Source organism: Mastacembelus armatus, chromosome 14 (genome assembly GCF_900324485.2).
Source record: "Mastacembelus armatus chromosome 14, fMasArm1.2, whole genome shotgun sequence".
In the NCBI taxonomy this organism is placed as follows: domain Eukaryota; kingdom Metazoa; phylum Chordata; class Actinopteri; order Synbranchiformes; family Mastacembelidae; genus Mastacembelus; species Mastacembelus armatus.
Genome location: NC_046646.1, coordinates 7,023,520 through 7,044,166, shown reverse-complemented (window position 1 = coordinate 7,044,166; position 20,647 = coordinate 7,023,520). Strand labels below are relative to the sequence as shown.

At 40.7% G+C, this 20,647-nt stretch overlaps 3 protein-coding genes across 4 annotated transcripts; 2 read left to right on the top strand and 1 right to left on the bottom strand.

Annotated features, from left to right (window-relative positions):
- Nucleotides 1–379: 379 nt before the first annotated feature.
- Nucleotides 380–11,576, top strand: pigl (phosphatidylinositol glycan anchor biosynthesis, class L). Its single transcript, XM_026328320.2, has 7 exons — nucleotides 380–731; nucleotides 1,462–1,561; nucleotides 7,195–7,285; nucleotides 8,342–8,409; nucleotides 9,496–9,527; nucleotides 10,822–10,955; nucleotides 11,152–11,576. Exons 1-7 carry the CDS (start codon nucleotides 482–484, stop codon nucleotides 11,278–11,280), a joined length of 804 nt encoding a protein of 267 aa, XP_026184105.1. The 5' UTR covers nucleotides 380–481; the 3' UTR covers nucleotides 11,281–11,576.
- On the bottom strand, nucleotides 11,547–14,974 carry cenpv (centromere protein V). 2 transcript variants are annotated; one of them, XM_026328322.2, is made up of 6 exons: nucleotides 14,658–14,746; nucleotides 12,650–12,796; nucleotides 12,469–12,561; nucleotides 12,252–12,321; nucleotides 12,063–12,177; nucleotides 11,547–11,731 (listed from the first exon to the last, which is right to left on the bottom strand). In XM_026328322.2, the coding sequence occupies exons 3-6, from the start codon at nucleotides 12,558–12,560 to the stop codon at nucleotides 11,583–11,585; spliced, it is 426 nt and encodes a 141-aa protein (XP_026184107.1). In that variant the 5' UTR covers nucleotide 12,561; nucleotides 12,650–12,796; nucleotides 14,658–14,746; the 3' UTR covers nucleotides 11,547–11,582. The 2 variants fall into 2 exon arrangements, with proteins under 2 accessions (XP_026184107.1, XP_026184106.1); XM_026328321.2 differs by lacking the exon at nucleotides 12,650–12,796 and having other exon boundaries at nucleotides 14,658–14,974.
- On the top strand, nucleotides 14,954–20,372 carry ubb (ubiquitin B). Its single transcript, XM_026328510.1, has 3 exons — nucleotides 14,954–15,090; nucleotides 15,711–17,318; nucleotides 19,614–20,372. The coding sequence occupies exons 2-3, from the start codon at nucleotides 15,719–15,721 to the stop codon at nucleotides 20,309–20,311; spliced, it is 2,298 nt and encodes a 765-aa protein (XP_026184295.1). The 5' UTR covers nucleotides 14,954–15,090; nucleotides 15,711–15,718; the 3' UTR covers nucleotides 20,312–20,372.
- Nucleotides 20,373–20,647: the final 275 nt, after the last annotated feature.

The window sequence follows — 20,647 nt, the reverse complement described above, 5'->3', positions numbered from 1 at the left end:
GGCTGATATATACCTGCTTTGATAAAATTATTATTTTTTCTTTTTAGATGTTATATACCTGTCAGGATAACGCAGTGTGACAGTTAAACGTTCCCCTCAAACACTGTAATGTTTCTGGTGTTTAGAAATTTCGAAAAATACTGCAATTTAAAACTGCAAATTTCGTATATTTTTTCTACAGTATCCATGTCATCCTTATTCATATGCGCCAGAAATTTATTTTCTATCGCAGTCATTTCTTCCTTTTGCTAATACGGTGATTTTAATTCAGTTGAACTAAGAAACGACATTGACTATTTTGGGGCAAAAAATGTGCTCCTATTAGTTTTTTAAACATAGTTAAAAATGTGTGCCCTTTTCATAACATTACTGAGTAAGGTTGACTATATCGGACTGCGGGCTGTACCCGTTTTGCCGGTGGAACCATGTTCACGCGTTTCTTTTGTCTTTGCACGGATTGTTTAAGGCAACGGTCAAAACAATGAGTCTTTACCTGATTATCTGCTTGGCCGTGTCCTATGTTGTTGGGATAAAATGCATTTACTACCGACATCGGCGGACTTTGGTGCAGTCGTTGAAACATATAATGACCGCGGTATCAGGTATCGGCTGTGACATCACAGCTTTGATTGTAACTGCGCATCCGGACGATGAATGTATGTTCTTCGCCCCAGCGATCATACGACTCGTTGAGTCAAACGCCAGCGTTCATTTGCTGTGTTTGTCTGAAGGTACGGTAACAGCACATCACTTTAGCTGTGAGGACAGGTCCGTTTAACGCTAAACGAAGAATATGAATCCCCTGGCTTGCTAACAGCTGTAGATGTGGTCACAGAGTTTATTCGTGATTACTCATCACAGAAAATCTCAAAATATAAATGTCTTTAAAAGGGAAGAGACTGGACTGGATGGAAAGGTGTTATGGGGTTGAGGTTCTTTTTACCTGGAGATTGCAGCTCACACACACACACACACACACACACACAGCGACGTGGCTTTGTCAATCGCTGAGAGAAACATTGTATAAACATCTGCTTCAAACTCCTGTATAGTATCGAGTTTAAAGGCTCATAGCAATGAATTGAGCGGCTGTGTCAGACTGTACTACACAACACACTTGCAATAGAAATGTTTAATCTCAATGAGTTTATTTCCTCGTTAAATAAAAATAAATAAAAACCATTAACCTACTCTGTTTACTCTGGTTGGGTAGAGGTTGTAGGTTGTAGAAGAGATTGTGTGCTGACGAGTAGCTTGCACTAATCACTCTCTCACCTCTTGGGAAGCAAGATTTACAGTGTTTTAGTTTTTTTCCACTGTAATTTGGGAAGATGTCATGAGGCCAAGAGTTGTTAAAGATTGGTTATGTTTTAGACATAATCTACTGACAGAATCTAGATTTTACCTTAATTATGGAAAACCTACAGTATTAGCCTAATTTGTCCTTCAAACTTTTAACAGGAAACTATTACGACCAAGGAACCCAGCGTAAACAGGAACTTATCAACAGCTGTGCCGTGTTGGGAATCCCAGCCTCCAGAATCACCATAGTAGACCATAAGTAAGATACAATCTTCGCAAAATGCACAACATCCAGACTACAACATTACACCTCAGTATTCTCATTTGGGTATTAAACACATTTGTACTTTACATATTGATTGCAGACTTGATATGATTTAAAGCTGAGGCTATTTCAGCTAATGTTAGCAAAAAATATATATAATTTAGCAAACAGTAAAGTTGCTTTTGGTTCAGGATTCAGTCTTCAAAATTCCTAACTGGCATAAATCTATTTACAGCACATCTCTGCATGCCTCTTTAAATGTGCATCTCAATAAACATAGTTAAGAAAGTTGTGCTGACCTATTTTACAAATTAGTTGAAGGGTGATATTTGATTTTGCTCATAATATTTGCCCACCTGAGCTGTTTGTATGGTCTGAACAATCTTACCAACCTGTTGGAGCAGATACATTTGATTAGTCAAAGTCAATGATTCCTGAGGGAAAATTACATACATTTGAATGACTAAAGCTTGTAACTTTATTTTTGAGAGGTACTTGTTTATCAATGAAATGACTTGTCTTCATACTACATTGAAGTTTTATTTTGATGCTACACAAACACAGTCCCTCATTCATGAATTACCTCGTTGAGGTCTGGTGAACACAAGGCTCAGACTTGGATAGTATTTTTGCATTATGTACAAACGTGACAATAAATCTTTTATTGATGTTTATTGTATTGGAAAGCTTTTGAATCCATCAGCTTCACTGAACTTTGAAACTAAGGGAGTGCTACTCTGCATCTGTGGTTCTGTAACAATGTTTTACCCCTGGCTTTGTTGCAGGAGCAGAACAGTTCAAAGAAAATTATTCAAAGTAACAGATGCTACTGTTAAAACAGGCTTCACTTATAATCATTGTCATTTCACATTCACATTGGCAAGTAGAAGTTCAGACACTATTGTTCTCCAAATTCTTGTGGAAATCGTTCTTCTTCTGTTTTCTTCTATATTTGTTTTGTTGTTGATGCAGCTGTAAGACTTTCATTCCCCTGGCTCTGACTCCTGGCAAGGTCAAGTTACAGAGAAAATAGTGGTAAAAGGTGATGTTAAAATGGGTCCTGTGGATCAACCCTAGAGCTTCCTTTGAAAATGCTTGAGGTTTCTAAGAATCTCAGGGCTGCCTACGTTTCTACATGTTGGTTCACCGGGAGAGCTGCATGAACTCTGACACTAACCTGGAACTCACAGTAATAAGCTGGCAGTCTGCCGAGGTTTTCAGCCCTAGAGAACATTGTTCGTGTGTGTGTTTTAAAACACACAAGCACAGGCTTCACAGTTTTATCATCTTGTGCACACAGAATATAGCTGAACTTTGATCTTAGTGCTGTCTGGACTTCTGTTGAACTGGAGTGTAGCCCATTTTCCTTTTCTGTGTATTCTGTTGTTTGCCCAAAACACACACCTAATCAGCACTCTGAGAGCCACAGCCACTCAGTCACAGCCAAGCTCCCTCTCTCTCCCCCTCTGTTCCACCCTCCTCCTCTTGTCCATGTCTGCTCTAACCAACTGCCAAGGACTGTGGGATACATTTTGGCAGCACTCTGAGCACTGCTAATGTAGGTCATTCCAAACTGTTTTTCTCTCTGTGTGTTTGTCCACGGCCATGCTTTGGCTTTGCGCTTAACCTTTTCTGCCCAAGTATGTGCAAATGGACATCCTTGACTTGACCTCTTCTGTTTTTTTTTTTGCTTGTTTTTTTTTTTTAAAGTGATCTTTTTCTTGTGCACAAACAAAGAAAAGGCTGCAATGCATTCCACTTTTCATATTTATAATGCAGAAACTATACCAAAGAAGTACTGAATTATAGCCATCTGCTGTTTGAGCTATTTGAATAGAAACAAAAGAACAATTTGAAAACAGCATTTCCACATTTCTTCTCCAAACTATCAATCTTAACACGACTATTGGAGCACTGTAATTTTGCATTGCTCTTGTGTAGAAAGGTAATTTTACACAACAATAGGTAAAACTCTTGTGTTTCAAAGTGTTTTATATGGAAAATAATTGCAATGTTCAATTTCATACCTCATTATTTCCTATATTTTCTCCCTGACAACTCCTGGGGAGGTGTGAACCTACTGAGCTGTTGTAAATGAGGAAACTGTAGAAAATGTAGCAAAAAAAATTGGATTTTGGATCTTTATAGCCATCATTCAGCCACATAATGTTTATGCTGTGTTTTCAGCTGTGAAACAATGGTCCTGTAAGCTTCAATACTTTGGGAAATGACTGTTGTATAAAACTGCAGCAGCTAAATCACTGTTTATTTAGGTTTTCTACCAACGCAATCATGTTTTGATGGTCAGTGGGTTGTACAATAATGACAGGAGGTGAGTAAGCATAATAAGCTGACATACAGCTGTGGCCATACTGATGTCAAATATTTAAGAGGCTTTCAGTGAAGTAGCACCTTGACTCAAGACCTGAGTTTTGTGTTATCGAAGGATAAAACCTCAAGCCAATCCGTAGGGCTTGGACGTTTGGCTGCCAAGTGGGGTATTATGTTTTTGTACTATAAACACCTGCTGGGACATGTGCTCTACCTTGAAAATCAGTTTTGAGACTTGTCACTGTTGCCTAAGTTGAAGTTCAGAACACTTGTTTCTTTTTCAGTACAGTTTTTTCCATAATGAGTCAGTTGGAATTGATAAGAAAAATCTTGTCATGGTTCAAATTAATGCAACCCCAACTGTGGATTTATCTGAGAACCATTGCAATTCAGATCATCTTGTAATAATCATTAATTAACATCTGTTTTAATAAAGTAGAGGCACATGAATATATTGAGGATTTGTTGTACTCATTCATCAGGCTAATGAGATGCACTGTCCTTTTGTTATCAGGCTGAGGTCCCGACTTCTCGACAGAAGTCTAGCGCAATGTTTGGTTTGTGTTCATGATGCCAGATCTGGGTGAAACTTGGCTCACTCACAACTATAACCTAGGTCTCCAGAATGACAGCAATGGATTCTGAGTTAAAATAGGACTTTAATTCTCACTGAATAGGAAAGCTGTGTTGACAGTATTTGGGGCCCAGTGCATGTTGGGGCCTTTGTGATCAAGCTCGATCTGAGCACGCTCTACTGCCTCTCCACTTGCACTGGCTTGACCTCTGTCTGCTCCCTGGACTCAATTATAGCTGCTCACTGCCCAAATCCAACCACGGCGCTTCTTCATCACATTATCTATCAGACTGAACTGATGCCTCTTTATCTCACCGCATTTCTTTGAAGCTTTAATAATTTGACTCTGTCCTCAATAGCCAATGTGAGATTTACTTTATTTAAGTAATTTCAACTCCAAAGTAAATCACAAATGTAAAGCTTTTGTTTTGGATTGGATTCATGTAATACCCTGTATAGATAGATAGCACAGACCTCAGCACAGGTATCGGGAAAAGAAAACCATATTTGCTGCAGTAATACTCCATCTACACACAATGTTTAAGTATACATCGATCAGTGGTAAAAATAGCCCTTGCTGATTTATAAGCACATGGCAGGGTGCAGTAAAGTTAGATGTTCCAGCCCTGCCACTGACCTCTGGCTGTGCTTTTATCCTAGATGCATTTGTCACAGCCAGACACTGGTCTGTGCATAGTAAAACAGTTGCTTTTCCCATTTACTGGATCCCGCAGCCAGCAAGAAACTTCTTCTGCATAGCTATATTTCAAACCACTAACGGCATTATTTCCATTGTTATCAGAATTATTTCCATAGTTACTTATAAGTTCAAATTGTTACACTTTATTACCTCACCGTAGATGATATTGGCAAACCTGAAACCACAAAATTCTGTAAATTTTTGTGAAACGGGTGTCTATTGGTTTTGTTGCTATAGTTGTAACTGCCTTATTACACTGTGATATTGTGGGTACACTGTTGGCATGTAGTGGTATCTCAGCCGTTCCCAGCAGGACATATAATCTGACAGTGTGGACAGAAGTCTGGCAGTTCCACAGGCTTGTGGTCCATGTGACCAGACTAAACAAGCCCTCTCTGACACACACACAGACACACACACACACACACACACACACACACACACACACACAGAGAATTCCCCTAACTGGGCCAAAGTTCAACAACTGCATACAGATGCCTGCAAGCAATTAGACATCCACATGCAAAGCTACAAAAGGGAGCTGGTGAGGTTACTTTAGGACATTTTGTACTGTTACCATAGCGAAGCTCACACTCAGCCCGCATCCTGCTTGAGAAAGGTCAGGTGTCTTATGTCTTTTGTTCATTTTTCTCCCCCCTCCCCTCCTGGCAGGTTTGTGCTTAGCTACGGTTGTCAGGCTCTAAGGCATAAAGTCTAACATAATAAATGAATGAATCCAGCAGTAGGAAAAAATGTAATTTTAAAAACATGGATAGGGCTACAGTTTTGCCAAGCTGTTAACTCAGTTTGATATTATTCTAATTAATATTGAAGCACTTCAGCCAGATTCTCCCAAAATCCTCTGTTTGTTTTTCTAAAGCTTTCAGTCTGAAACTTTATTAACACAGGTACCATTAAATAAGATAAGTGGTTTCACAGCACCATCCCATTCCAGAAAAAAGCAGACTCACACACAGCCCTTATGATATGTAGGTCACTGGTATCAGTGTCCCATCAGTGCATTCACACGATGACGGACACTTTTAAACTATCTCTGAACTCCCAACACCCAGCTCCCCCCTCCTGCCTGTGACATAGCCGACCCTCCCACCCCTTACACCAAAACCTTACCCTCAGATCACTGGCCACCAATAGATTTGTGGCCTAATTCATCACTTCCCTCTTCTAGCTCAACTGTCGTGGTTCATTGTTAGAAACAAAGGGGAGGGGTACAACTCTTGACAACCCCCCAGCCCTACTCCATCTCATCAATCCAGCTCCCCACACTTTAGTATTTTAAGCTGTTGTGTTCTCATTTCTTTTTTTGGTTGGTTTTTCATCAGCATAAAGCAGGAAAAAATTGTCTGGTGAACAACCTACTCACTCTACTTGAATTGCAACCCTGTGTGTTGTTTTTTTAAATGAACCGTGTTGGCCCGACTTGTGTTTGTGTAGGTTTTAAGCACATATCTCTTCTTATTTTTAGTGATTGATTTCTCTTGAGAAGACGAATGTTACAAAATCAGGGAAAGCAATACTTTAACATTCTAAACCAAGAAGGGGGGGAAAAAATCAGCACTATTGCCAAAAAGGAAGTTTGTGTGTGTTTAGTTGACAATTGTGTGTGATGTATGCTGTGTTGTCTCCAGGCTGTAGTTTCAGATGAACAGGATGCTCTGGGCCATAATCCCTCCCCATACTTCCCAGTGTTCCCGCATGTTTGCATTCCACAATAAACAGCCTTAGTTTCAAAGGCTGGGTTAAATCATTTTATAACAAAAAGAGATTACCAACCAAAAAATAGAAGAACCCAGCTGTACTCTTCAGTCATCTACCCTAAAGAACTGTGTTTTTTTATTCTTTGCAAAAATCTTGTGCCTGGGACAGATAATAATATTGTTCAGCATCACGTTTATCAGGCTTGTGTTGGGTAGAGTGCTCATCACAGACCAGATTGACTCAATAAAACACACTTTAATATTATCTGGAGAGATAACCATTGTCCCTTTCTTTGCTCTACAGGAAACTTCCAGATGATCCCAAAGCTGAATGGAGTGTCTCTTTGGTCTCTTCTTTAATTGAGAAGCATATAAGAACCCACTCCTTCAACATGGTATGCTCAGCTCTGAGTTAAATTATTGCCTTTCAAAACAATGGTTTCTCTGTTATTTCCTGTTTGATATTAATACACAATTTCCCATTCTGTGTAAGAAATTCATGGATTTTATTGTTTTGGCCATATGTTTTAGCACCACAGCTTCCTACCTCATTATCTCAGTTCCACTGTGGTCTGTGTAGTAATTCTGACAGCCACCATCTCTTTTTGTCCAACCCAGACTGTGTTTTATGCCTCCCTAAAAATGTGGGGGAAATGGCTTCTGCCACAGTAGAAAATGTGGATTCAGTTTCTGTGTTTACCCACAGATTGTTATCGGCCCCAGAGCAGTTCCGCGCTATTAGCTAATGGGAATGTGGCAAATTTAGAATCAAACAGTTATCATCTGGTCTGTCTTAACAAGAGCAAAAATAGATCGAATTTCGGACAAACAGAAAGTGCAGCAGCAATGGGGGAAAACACTTCTTTAGGGTACATGATCAAAAAGTAGTGTTGGGTTCTTCTATCCTTTAGTTGCTGATCTCTTTTCTCTCCAAACACATGCATTGTCTCCTCCCTTCCTGTCAAACCCAGGAGCAAGAAATAAAGAATTGTTGGTCACATTTAAACATTTTCTCTAATGATTATAGGCAAGAACTAGAAAAAAATATTGTTTATTTGATCTAACACAATATTATTCTCATTCTTTTACAAATGCAAGTTTACAAATTACTCAAAACATGTGTTGGATGGGATCTTAACCTATGCTTGATTGCAAAGACATGGTCATGGTAAAATACACCTGAGCATATCAAATGCCAAATCTTTAGTTAAGCACTTTTTCTTTCTCTTCGACCAGATTTTTTTCCTTGTTTGCTTCCGCTGGTGTGCAAGCATGCACCGAAAAGGGCTTTTTAAATATCAGTTGTCAGCTGCCAAGCAGCTTGACAGTCAGACACAGAAACCCAAAAAAATTTCTCCCTCAATTTTTTTTCCATAGTTTATTAAAATTCACTTTTAGATACACAGACCCTGACTTTTCACCCAAACAGTGAGATATTTTTGTTGTTTCAGGTGCTGACCTTCGATGGAAGAGGAGTGAGCGGCCATGCCAATCACACAGCCATACATAAAGCTGTCAGGTACAGCCTGAACGTTAAGGCTTTGCTGTCAGAAAAAAGCCTATATATAATTTAAATCTGTCAACACAAAGATGCTGTCCTGTTGATGTTATGTTGCTGACACGTGCACAGAGAAAGCAGCCTGCTGCACAGTCATAAAACACTCTCCAGGAAAATGCAGAACATTTAGACTCACATCAACATCCATCTCTCCAAATGAATCCCTACAAACACACACACACACACACACTCACACACTCACACACTCACACACTCACACTCACACTCACACTCACACACCATGTTTTTCAGAATTGGTCTGTTACATAGCTGAGAGGTCATCCAAACAGAGTCCTCAGAGGCACTCGGCTCTGCTCCCAGAGAGCAGCAGTAAATCCTGTCCCTGAAGTGGTGAGGTGGGAGGGCAGCTCTGGTTTGGAGAGGCCAACCAAGCAAGTTGCATCAGACTGTTGGTTTAAAAAAATGTGTTTTGCACTGTGAAGTATACTTTGCTGTCCCCATATTGCACTGGTTTTCCTCACTGAGCCTATTAGGCTCTCTGTCAATCTGTGGGCTTCATCTGTTAAGATGTGAACTCCAAATAGCATCTCATGATTGTCATTAGCCTGGAACCCATAGGGCCTTTGTACTAGTTTCACTGTGTTCTGAAGGCTTTGATGTTTGGTTTGTCAACATTTTAAAAGCTACTGCATATCGAAATACATGTTAATATGGAACAAATGTGTTCCCACCAATGTTTACAGAGAAGTTACTGTAGTGACTTCCCACGCTAGAAGAACATTCAATACAACATAAACAAAACAAAAACACACATAACCCGAGACATATAGCAGCAGCTTGACTGCAACACAGCATGACCTTTTCTGTGGGCTTACAGTCATTGACTTGTTACCCATTTATGTTGTAATCATTGTCACAGGAACTCTAATCTTTGGTAAGTATTGGCAAGTAGAAACATGACATTAGCTTTTTGCACCACTTGCCAACACAAACCATGTCAGCAAGATGTATCATCTCTTTCACAACAATGTTTGCATCCCTGAGACTTTCAGCAGGTAACACTGTTTTTTTTCTCTCCATGTACAGCCATCTCGCTTTCACTGGACAAGTACCCAATGGTAGGTTTGACAAAGAAAACTTTCAATACGTTTTTCTTTTCAAAAAAAATGTGTAATGAAAGCATTACCGGTCAGATTCACAGGTTACTCTTAAAACACTTGTCTGACTTTTCACTAGATATTTAAAGTGCGTTGACGAGTACATATGCCCAAAGTTGTATTCATTTGTAAGTTTTAGGTAGCTCTTTAAAGATACAGACAGCTCCACAATCAGATCAGACAGAAATGACTTCCTCTCAAGAGAAGCACCAACCCCCCAGTCTGCATATTTCACATTGAGAACCTTGGAAAGTACTGTAAACACTGCCTCAGTCTGGGTGGTTTTGTTAAAGTACAGCACCCTCTTCTGTTCAGCAGGGTTGCATAGGTTTTGTGTCTTGTATACTTTTTGGTCCACTGGTGGCAGCACAAGGCCAGTTGGAAATGAGCAACACTTCCTAATAGTTTCTTTTTTAAACGCATGCCCTCAAACTACGTGATTGAATTTCAGATGCTGATAGTTTTTGAGGTGTTCTCTTAAAATCTCTGTCTCTCTTTATGTCCTTACTGTCTTAGACATCATCAACACTTATGCCAATTTGTCTTTTAATTTCAACCCGGTTGTACAGAATTTTTACTTTCAGTCTGAATGGTCTTATGATGATGCCAACCATCATAAGAATTTCTTAAACAGAATGTAAAAGTAGGACAGTGAGGGGGAAGCAACAGGCCAGTTGCTTTATTGGTTTAGTAAATATTCAGGCCCCCACACAACACACCCACATTAAACTCTGAAAGCAGGATGATAAGAAGCAAACTTCACAGACCCATGTAGTTAATCATATATGAGATGTAATCTGTTGCACCATACAGTGGAATAGCATTGTCATCTGTGATGAAGCCATAGCACATTTTATTAAGGACAAAATGAGCCAGCCCTGTCCTCTGTATTCTGCAATGAGCACTCTTTAAAACAGTGAAGTCTTCATTAATCACGCTTGGTGGTTATTTACCAGACATTTACACATGACTGGTCTTATCTGTATACAGCAAAGATCTCTGTTCATCACCAACAGCTTTAAGGGTTTTGTGCCATATTGAGAAGGTATGTGTTCAGTAAATATAATGTGATATTTTGTAATGAATGTGCCAGTTTTTCTAGGATTTCCTGATACTGCATAAGCGCTTAAGAAACTGCTGTACAGGATGAACAGCTTGTGCATGCTGTCTGTAGAATGGCCTAATTAGTTGCCTAGGGCTGTAGTGACTGTTTAACAAGATTAACAGCGAACTGGGTTTGTGTCTGTTCGCCCAGACTGCTGTTTGCTCTCCCTGGTGACTGTTGGCCTCCTCAGGAAGTACATCTCCTTTCTGGAGCTTCCCCTCAGCTGGCTGCTGCCCTCATGTCTCTGCTGCATCATAGGCTCACAAGGCTACAGGCAAGCCAAAGTAAGCCTCGACATAGACAGCTTGTTGGCCAGATGCAGTATATAGTGGCTTCAGAAATCATTCAGACTTACTGTGCTGTATTATACACTCTAGATCTAATTTGAACTTATAATAAACACATTTACATGAAGCATTAGATTTTGACCACTTGATATGTCACCCAGGTATAGCATATATAATCTGTCTTTTCTTTCAGGCTGCTATGCTTTGCCATCGCACTCAACTCCTGTGGTTTCGTTACCTGTACATCACCTTCTCACGCTACATGTTCATAAACACATTCCAAATGATCCCACAAGGACCAAAGAACCTGAAGATCTATTAAAGGTTTGTCCTATCCTGATGCACTGATTGTTACAGTTAGGCATCCCACTGCCTAACTACTTGAATCTTTTACTGTCTTAAAGTATCTGGAATATTTTCCTGAGAACTTTCCATAAATATAGCTGACAGAGAGTTTGAAAAAACAGTAATAAACCTTTGACTTTTTGCTAGAGAAAGGTCTTTATTATTTTCAGTCATTACACTGTATAAAAACACCACTTGGGTCCTGGGATCTGCTTTAAAATACTGTACTGTATTGTTGTTGCTGCTAATTAAATGATGATGATGATTCTTACAATGGTGTTATTCCTTCAGCTGTGACTTTCCCACAGATTTTGACATGTCTCTGATGCTCTTGTGAGCTTGCATGCTTTCTTCCCACTTCTCCCCACAAAACTTCTCAACTGTGACACTACGCACAGTACCTGGATCCAAACAGTGTGGAGCAACACCTGAGGGGAAAACAGTAGCAACAACAGACCATTCATTGATTTGAATATTGCCAACACAGCCCATTGTTTCCAGCATATTTCAATGACAACCTGGCTTTACCAGTTCAGTAATGCAAAATATTCCATGCATCATTGTTTTCCTGATACCACTTTTGGATCATGTTCGTGAACATTTCTGCTTCTTAGAAGTACTATAGAAGTATGGCATTAATGGGCAGACATTGCAGGTTATTTTATAGTAAACAGTTTGGAGTAAACAGCAGGATGATGAAATCAGTTGACAACATGAGAATAGTGTGACTGCCTTGTGTCAGCTGCTTGATGGTCTTACCATATCCATCAGGGTTGGAACGTGGTGTGTAGAAACTCTGTACTCCACAGGTTTTACAGAAGGTGTGTTTAGCAACATGAGTGTTAAATGTGTATGAGGTCAGATTATCTATCCCCTGGGAAGAAAAAAAACATCCTTACTTAAAATCATCTTATGATTTTTAACTTAAATTGTGAAGCTGTTTCCTACCTGTAAGAGTCTGAAGTTATTTTTTGGAACAATGAAATGATGGTTTTGTTTCTTTGTGCAAAGGCTACAGCTGGAGAAAAAAAAAATCGGTTTATACTGATTTGTGTACAAGTGTTTGGTATCTCCTTACCATGGTAATAATTTGGTGATGAACTTTGTTGACATTCTTTGTATTCATATAATAATGAAATATTATCATTGAATGAATTATCCATACTTGCAATGAAAAACATGGAGGTCTGGGGTACTAAAGACTTCAAATCTAACAGCCCCACAGTGGCAGCCACCTGTATGTTTGACGAGATCCATCCTGAAGAAAGAAAATCAGTATGAAGAAAATCAGAAAGTACAATGTTAAAGACATTCATGTTGGTGCATTCTGGGATGATAAGCCTTACTAGTATATCACCAAGTGAAAAGAACTGGAAATTTATCCCACTCCCTTCATCAATCTCTGGTGAAAGTAGTGTGACGTGTTTGTTATAACACTGGCTGACGTGGCACTGGCTGTCCCACCCAGTGCCAACTCGACAGTTCAAATCTCCCTGCCAAGAAAAGGCAATGGCCCTGATCAAAGTCCATCACTTCATTTGCACAAAAAGCCACTCATCTACTTCAAGAATTTGTCTAATTCACAGCTATTAATGTGGTCATTGTACATATCGATTCAATTCATAGGTAGGCAACTCTAAGAACACCCCCACGCTGTCCTGGGCCATGAATCATTTTAGTTTCGTGTGAATATAATGTCTGCTTCCACAGTGCTCAGCTAGACCTGTTTTCTAAGGTTGTTTTTCCTGGAACATTTTCAGAGACATAATAATTCAAAGCAATGGGCAGGGCAAAGTACAGCAGAATTGCACAAACACATTCCTCAGAGACTGAAGTAGTTCAGCCAGACACCCAGCTCTGAGCCTCATGCATCACGGGTTGGGTGTCATATGACAGGCTGCTGGAGGGGTGGGATCAGGCAATGTTGTGACCCAGATTCATAAAATAGGAAAACAGGACTCGTTGAACTGTATCATATCTATGAGCCAGAAATATAAACTCAGCAGGCAACTGACCTCCCCCCACCCCCTCATCTAATGATCTAATTTAGTTCACAATGTCACAAACAATGCCAAATAACTACTGGTTGTGAAATTTTACCGAAAACTCAATATCCTACTAGGCCCCTGTGTTGGTTCCCACAACCACCTTTGAGACCTCTCATCCACATGTCACATTTTCAGTAAGTTTGCATTGTTGGACCTCTTCTCTCCAGAGACACATCACATTGTCTGTGGGATGTTAAAGAAAAGATCTACAGTCATACCAGTCAACCTTTAATCAGCAACTTGTGAAAGCATTTAATATCACCTGAAACACTGACATCATGCCAGGCGTTGTTAGATTCACACCCATGATCACAAGTTCAAGCATTTTCCCGTAACTTCAAGATTAAAAATACAATAGCTCCTTCTTCTATATTAGCATAAATTATTCAGGGGATTAAAAAGGGAAGTATAAAAACAGAAACTAACTTTACCTATGAAAATGAATGGTCAGATAAGATAATGTGCTTATAGGTTATAGGTTCTAATCACATGATCTTCTGTCAGGGAACTGATTCTTGAAAGTTTTCAGAACTGCTCTCACACAGGACTTTGTTAGGCTGCTCTCTAGACATTATGTGCATTATGATAAATTATGATGATGAAATAAAATTCTGTGCCACTTGCTATTTTTTACTATTATTATTTTAACATGTGTTGTAACATGTGGACATCTAGATTCAAACAACCTCAGTGACACACGGATTAAGTGTTTAAATCTATTTATACTGGTTGAGACTAAATATGGTCTTACTAATTTAGCTCTTACACATCACTCGATCATGACCATACAGTTTTTGGTCACAGCTAACAGCATGCCTGCCATCAGAATCAGCAATTTGTCCTTATTACATTACATATTTTGCAGTGGTGTGCAATAAACCCTGAATAGATGCCTATTCTTGATTTAGATGACCTGTGTAATAAGAAACCGTTTGGATGGCGATTACATGAAATGAGGTGGCTAAAGAAGGCAGTGTTATCTGCTTCTGCTTTCGGGACAACAGCTGGTAACAAGTTTACCGAGCACGTTTCCATCTGTTAACACGTGAAATTGAAACCGACGGGATTCCTGTCAGCACTTGCTCTGCTTGTGTGCCAGCATAGTCACGCAGGTCCGTAATGTAACGTTTATGATGTTTTTGTATACACAGAACAAAAATTGAAAAGTCATTGCGTATGTAACACGTGAGCATTCTGACATTAATCCGAATTATACAATACATTGTTTATTTCGGTCTTTTTAGGATTTTCTTGTATGGTAATCATACAGTCATGACAAAACAGTTAGTCATCAAACGCTACTTACTGTAACACGGCAACCAATCGCTGCTCAAACAAACAACTGTGCCGCCCAATCAGAAGCCTGGGGAAGTTTCTGTTGCTGTGGTTATTCTGGCAAATTCTGGAGCCAGAGCCGTAGTGCGATGATATATTATTCCGCGCGGAGAATATCTCAAAAACATAATTTTCAATCATGCTATTTTGGCTACACATTTATGTTTAGTCGTATATATCATTATTGCACAGAACAACAGAGTATAAGTGAAATAAGTATGTTAAAACAGTGCGCTTTTGACCAATGGGGACTATTTTCAAATGCGGACGGACATTGACAGATGACGTATGCAACTCGTGTATATAAGACTTTGTTCGGCTTTGCTGCACTAGTTCTACGGAAGGCGAACACAAGAAACCTTTTGGAAGAAACGCGTGCGTTTTACAACGCTACTTACTTAGTCGTAAGTACATTTTTCATACTGTCTTTCTTATTATTTACATATCTTGTTTACATTTGAATGTTGAAGAGTTATTTGTAGTGTAACGTTGAAAAGAAACGTTGACATTGCTCTTTGTTGGTGTGTGTGTTGCCATATTAAAAGTAAAATTTAGTAGATTTTCTACGCGATTCAGCTCTTTACAGACCGTTTCGTCATCAAAGAATTTACCAATTTCGGCGAAGCTGTAACATAGTCGTGGTTAGCAAACGTTAGTTACAGGAATGACTCGACATTTCCAGTATCGTCCATTAGCGGGTAACGTTAGCGGAACAAAAGGAACGAAGGTCAATAGGAGCTCAAAATGGCGCTCTGCCCGCAGTCGCTGCGGAACTGTCGCATTTCAGGGCTTCTCATTAATATTCTCAAAAATTTTGTTTTTAGTTTAGACAATATGAGCCTTATTCGCAATATAGCCTACTTTTAAGTGTCTTTTTTACATACTGTCACTGTGAACTCCTCTTCTTTATAGAAGACATATTCAATAAAACATAATAGATGTGTGTTGCAGATATAAGTGCTTGGGTTTTTTTTTTTTTTTTTTTTTTTTTCTCCCCACTGATTTTATGTATGAATTTTCACAGGTGCAAACATGCAGATCTTTGTGAAGACCCTCACCGGTAAGACCATCACCCTGGAGGTTGAGCCCAGCGACACTATTGAGAATGTCAAGGCCAAGATCCAGGACAAGGAAGGCATTCCCCCTGACCAGCAGAGGCTGATCTTTGCTGGCAAGCAGCTGGAAGATGGCCGCACCCTCTCTGACTACAATATCCAGAAGGAGTCCACCCTCCACCTGGTGCTGCGTCTGAGGGGTGGCATGCAGATCTTTGTCAAAACCCTCACCGGTAAGACCATCACTCTGGAGGTTGAGCCCAGCGACACCATTGAGAACGTCAAGGCCAAGATCCAGGACAAGGAAGGCATTCCCCCTGACCAGCAGAGGCTGATCTTTGCTGGCAAGCAGCTGGAAGATGGCCGCACCCTCTCTGACTACAATATCCAGAAGGAGTCCACCCTCCACCTGGTGCTGCGTCTGAGGGGTGGCATGCAGATCTTTGTGAAAACCCTCACCGGTAAGACCATCACCCTGGAGGTTGAGCCCAGCGACACTATTGAGAATGTCAAGGCCAAGATCCAGGACAAGGAAGGCATTCCCCCTGACCAGCAGAGGCTGATCTTTGCTGGCAAGCAGCTAGAAGATGGCCGCACCCTCTCTGACTACAATATCCAGAAGGAGTCCACCCTCCACCTGGTCCTGCGTCTGAGGGGGGGCATGCAGATCTTTGTGAAGACCCTCACCGGTAAGACCATCACCCTGGAGGTTGAGCCCAGCGACACCATTGAGAATGTTAAGGCCAAGATCCAGGACAAGGAAGGCATTCCCCCTGACCAGCAGAGGCTGATCTTTGCTGGCAAGCAGCTAGAAGATGGCCGCACCCTCTCTGACTACAATATCCAGAAGGAGTCCACCCTCCACCTGGTGCTGCGTCTGAGGGGTGGCATGCAGATCTTTGTCAAAACCCTCACCGGTAAGACCATCACCCTGGAGGTTGAGCCCAGCGACACTATTGAGAATGTCAAGGCCAAGATCCAGGACAAGGAAGGCATTCCCCCTGACCAGCAGAGGCTGATCTTTGCTGGCAAGCAGCTGGAAGATGGCCGCACCCTCTCTGACTACAATATCCAGAAGGAGTCCACCCTCCACCTGGTGCTGCGTCTGAGGGGTGGCATGCAGATCTTTGTCAAAACCCTCACCGGTAAGACCATCACTCTGGAGGTTGAGCCCAGCGACACCATTGAGAACGTCAAGGCCAAGATCCAGGACAAGGAAGGCATTCCCCCTGACCAGCAGAGGCTGATCTTTGCTGGCAAGCAGCTGGAAGATGGCCGCACCCTCTCTGACTACAATATCCAGAAGGAGTCCACCCTCCACCTGGTGCTGCGTCTGAGGGGTGGCATGCAGATCTTTGTGAAAACCCTCACCGGTAAGACCATCACCCTGGAGGTTGAGCCCAGCGACACTATTGAGAATGTCAAGGCCAAGATCCAGGACAAGGAAGGCATTCCCCCTGACCAGCAGAGGCTGATCTTTGCTGGCAAACAGCTGGAAGATGGCCGCACCCTCTCTGACTACAATATCCAGAAGGAGTCCACCCTCCACCTGGTCCTTCGTTTGAGGGGGGGGCAGTAAAGTGATTCATATTCCATGTTCTCAACATTATTTCTTAAGTTAATGTGATGTATGATAAAATTCAATAGAAATTCTGATTTTAACCTTATGACCAAACATTTGATGCAAGTCACCTAATAAAGGGTTAAAACTTACCCATCTTGTGTGGTTTTTTTTTTTTTTTGTTCTTCTCCTTGTCTCTTGGTACAAACCATTAATAAAACATGGAGAAACACATTGAATGGGAGGAATAGTAATAAGATGACAAAATGGATATTGCAGACAAACTAATGCTTGAGGGGAATTTCCAGTGTAAGTTTGCACAATAGCTGATTTCTAAGTTGTGTTCTGTACACTTTCTTCTATATTATGTTGGAACATTTTTAAAGTTCAGTAAGAGAAGAAGCACATTGAGACTTGAGTACTAAATATTCCCTGAGGGAATGTAGACAGGAACTATCAAAATTAATGATGCACAGTAATTTCCTTGTTTTAGGTTTGTAGTGACTGGAAAAGGTGCTTCTCTTATGGAAGCTGGATATTTAGTGACTTTTACTACCCCACCAAAATTGTAAACTACTAAGCCCTTATCCAAGTTCCCTGCTGTCTGAACAATAGTGTTCTTTACCACAAGACAGATTTATGGGGTAAGCATGATGGACAGACAAAACGGTAACTTTAAAATCAATGTAATCTGAATTTCCCACATTATGTTCTGTACATTCAGTATCTGTGCAGGTTTATGGAAGACCCAACAACATAAATACCTGAAAATCACTTGCATTGGAGGGTCTGTAAAACTGGAGGTTTCTGAGTGTATGGAGCACAGAAGGTTGTAGGAAGGTTTATTCATGACATTATAGCACCATCTATTGTTGATCAAGGGATTGACAGGTGACAGAGGAAAGAAGGATCTCAACCAAAGGAGGTGGAAATATTTCAAAATTTAAAGCAGAGGGGAAAGGGTGGTGTATAGCTGATACAGAAGCATTGGCATAACAGAAAAGTTTGCTTTGAATTGACAGGTCAGACACAATACTGTATGATAAAATTGTACATGGAAGACATAAAACGCATTTTGTGTTGAAGGTCGGGAAGACACTATAACAATGAGTCTGTGGCAGAAATGCATCTGTTTTGGTTTTACTATGTGCAGCGTATTCGTTCATACGTGACTAAAATGCATGGTTTCGTTGTTTAATTACTTTGTAAAGCATTATCAGAGATGTCCTGCATCCCCGAGGCTAATGCAAGACAAACCTCGCATAACGATTCAAACATTGTAATAAATATATCGGTTTTTAATTGAATATTTATAATACTGTTGGAATAAACTACATTAACACACTCCTATTTTCCTGCCTTGATACCGTTAAATTATCTGTTGCGCTGCATTTCACCTAAATTAATAGCAGCTGTCAGTCAAGTCAAGTTTTCCTTTCGGTAGTAACTTTCAGTTACTGTTCATTCTATGAGCAAATTAAATTGTTGTTCTTGTAGTTTTACGTGTATAACACGGTGAAATGTTAATGTACCTAAACCAACTAAGGTCAGTGTTCATTACGCGATGCAATTGGGACTATTTTGAGTTGCGGATGAATATTGTGCCATGACGCGCCTCGAGTATAAATGATCCAGTCCTGGTCAGAGACGTAGTCAGAGGCGAGTCCATTTTCTTCTTCAGTAAGACAACAAAAAAGTAGCCGTAAGTATGATGTTTGGTTTTAAAATGTCACTAGTAGCAGGTTAAATAGTTAAAGTGCGGCTGTTCTTTGATTCTTCCACAGATGGAAACTGGTTGTATTTGTTCGCTTTTTGCCAGTTAGCTAACTGTTAGTGTTGTCGTTCCCAGTGGTTGTAATGGCTACCCAGCTCTCAACAATAACCTTTGTTAAATGACTAACATCTTAAACGTACGGCAGAAATAACATGCGAAAATTGCAAAACGTGTCGATCTTGAACATAAACAATAATGTGAAAGGTATTTGGTAGTGTAGTTTACTAACAAAGGCACAGTATTTGTAGCTGTATCGTCCATTAGCCGGTAACGTTGGCTAAATAATGGCCTATTTTAAAATGGCGCTGACAGTCGAATCATCAGCGTCTTACCAGTATGTTCATGTGGCATAGTAATATTCAGCTCGATTTATGTCTTGTGGTAAACTAAGATAACGATGACTGTGTGTATCAACCATATGAATCATTTGACAGTGTAACTCATGAAGTACATGGTGATGCATTCATGTAAGATGAAGAAATGTTTGCTGTAGGTTTCAATGAAGAGTGTTGGTAAAGAATCCTTGTTTTTCCTCAGGTGCAAACATGCAGATCTTTGTGAAGACCCTCACCGGTAAGACCATCACCCTGGAGGTTGAGCCCAGTGACACCATTGAGAATGTCAAGGCCAAGATCCAGGACAAGGAAGGCATTCCCCCTGACCAGCAGAGGCTGATCTTTGCTGGCAAGCAGCTGGAAGATGGCCGCACCCTCTCTGACTACAACATCCAGAAGGAGTCCACCCTCCACCTGGTCCTGCGCCTGAGGGGTGGCATGCAGATCTTTGTGAAAACCCTCACCGGTAAGACCATCACCCTGGAGGTTGAGCCCAGCGACACCATTGAGAACGTCAAGGCCAAGATCCAGGACAAGGAAGGCATTCCCCCTGACCAGCAGAGGCTGATCTTTGCTGGCAAGCAGCTGGAAGATGGCCGCACCCTCTCTGACTACAATATCCAGAAGGAGTCCACCCTCCACCTGGTCCTGCGTCTGAGGGGTGGCATGCAGATCTTTGTGAAAACCCTCACCGGTAAGACCATCACCCTGGAGGTTGAGCCCAGTGACACCATTGAGAATGTCAAGGCCAAGATCCAGGACAAGGAAGGCATTCCCCCTGACCAGCAGAGGCTGATCTTTGCTGGCAAGCAGCTGGAAGATGGCCGTACCCTCTCTGACTACAATATCCAGAAGGAGTCCACCCTCCACCTGGTCCTGCGTCTGAGGGGTGGTCAATAAAAACAATTTCATGTTTTTACCCGATTTAAATGACAACCAAATAAAAGATGAGAGTAAATTATGTGGTGGTAGTTTTTCTTTTGCATGACTAGAATATAAACCTAAGCTGATGGATTTTGAAATTTTTCCCTGCTAAAATGAAGTTGCTATTAAAGAGTACTTCTCTATTGCAGTGAGTGTTGTGGTTTTATATATTATATTTGAAGTAGAATGAACCAAATTACACAGGCCTTTGATGACCTAATGTAAAGTGCTTTTTCCTACCTTTTACAGTTTGCCAATAATTCTCAAGATTCTTCAGAGTACAGCAGTGTTTTGTTTTGTTTTTTTTGGCTT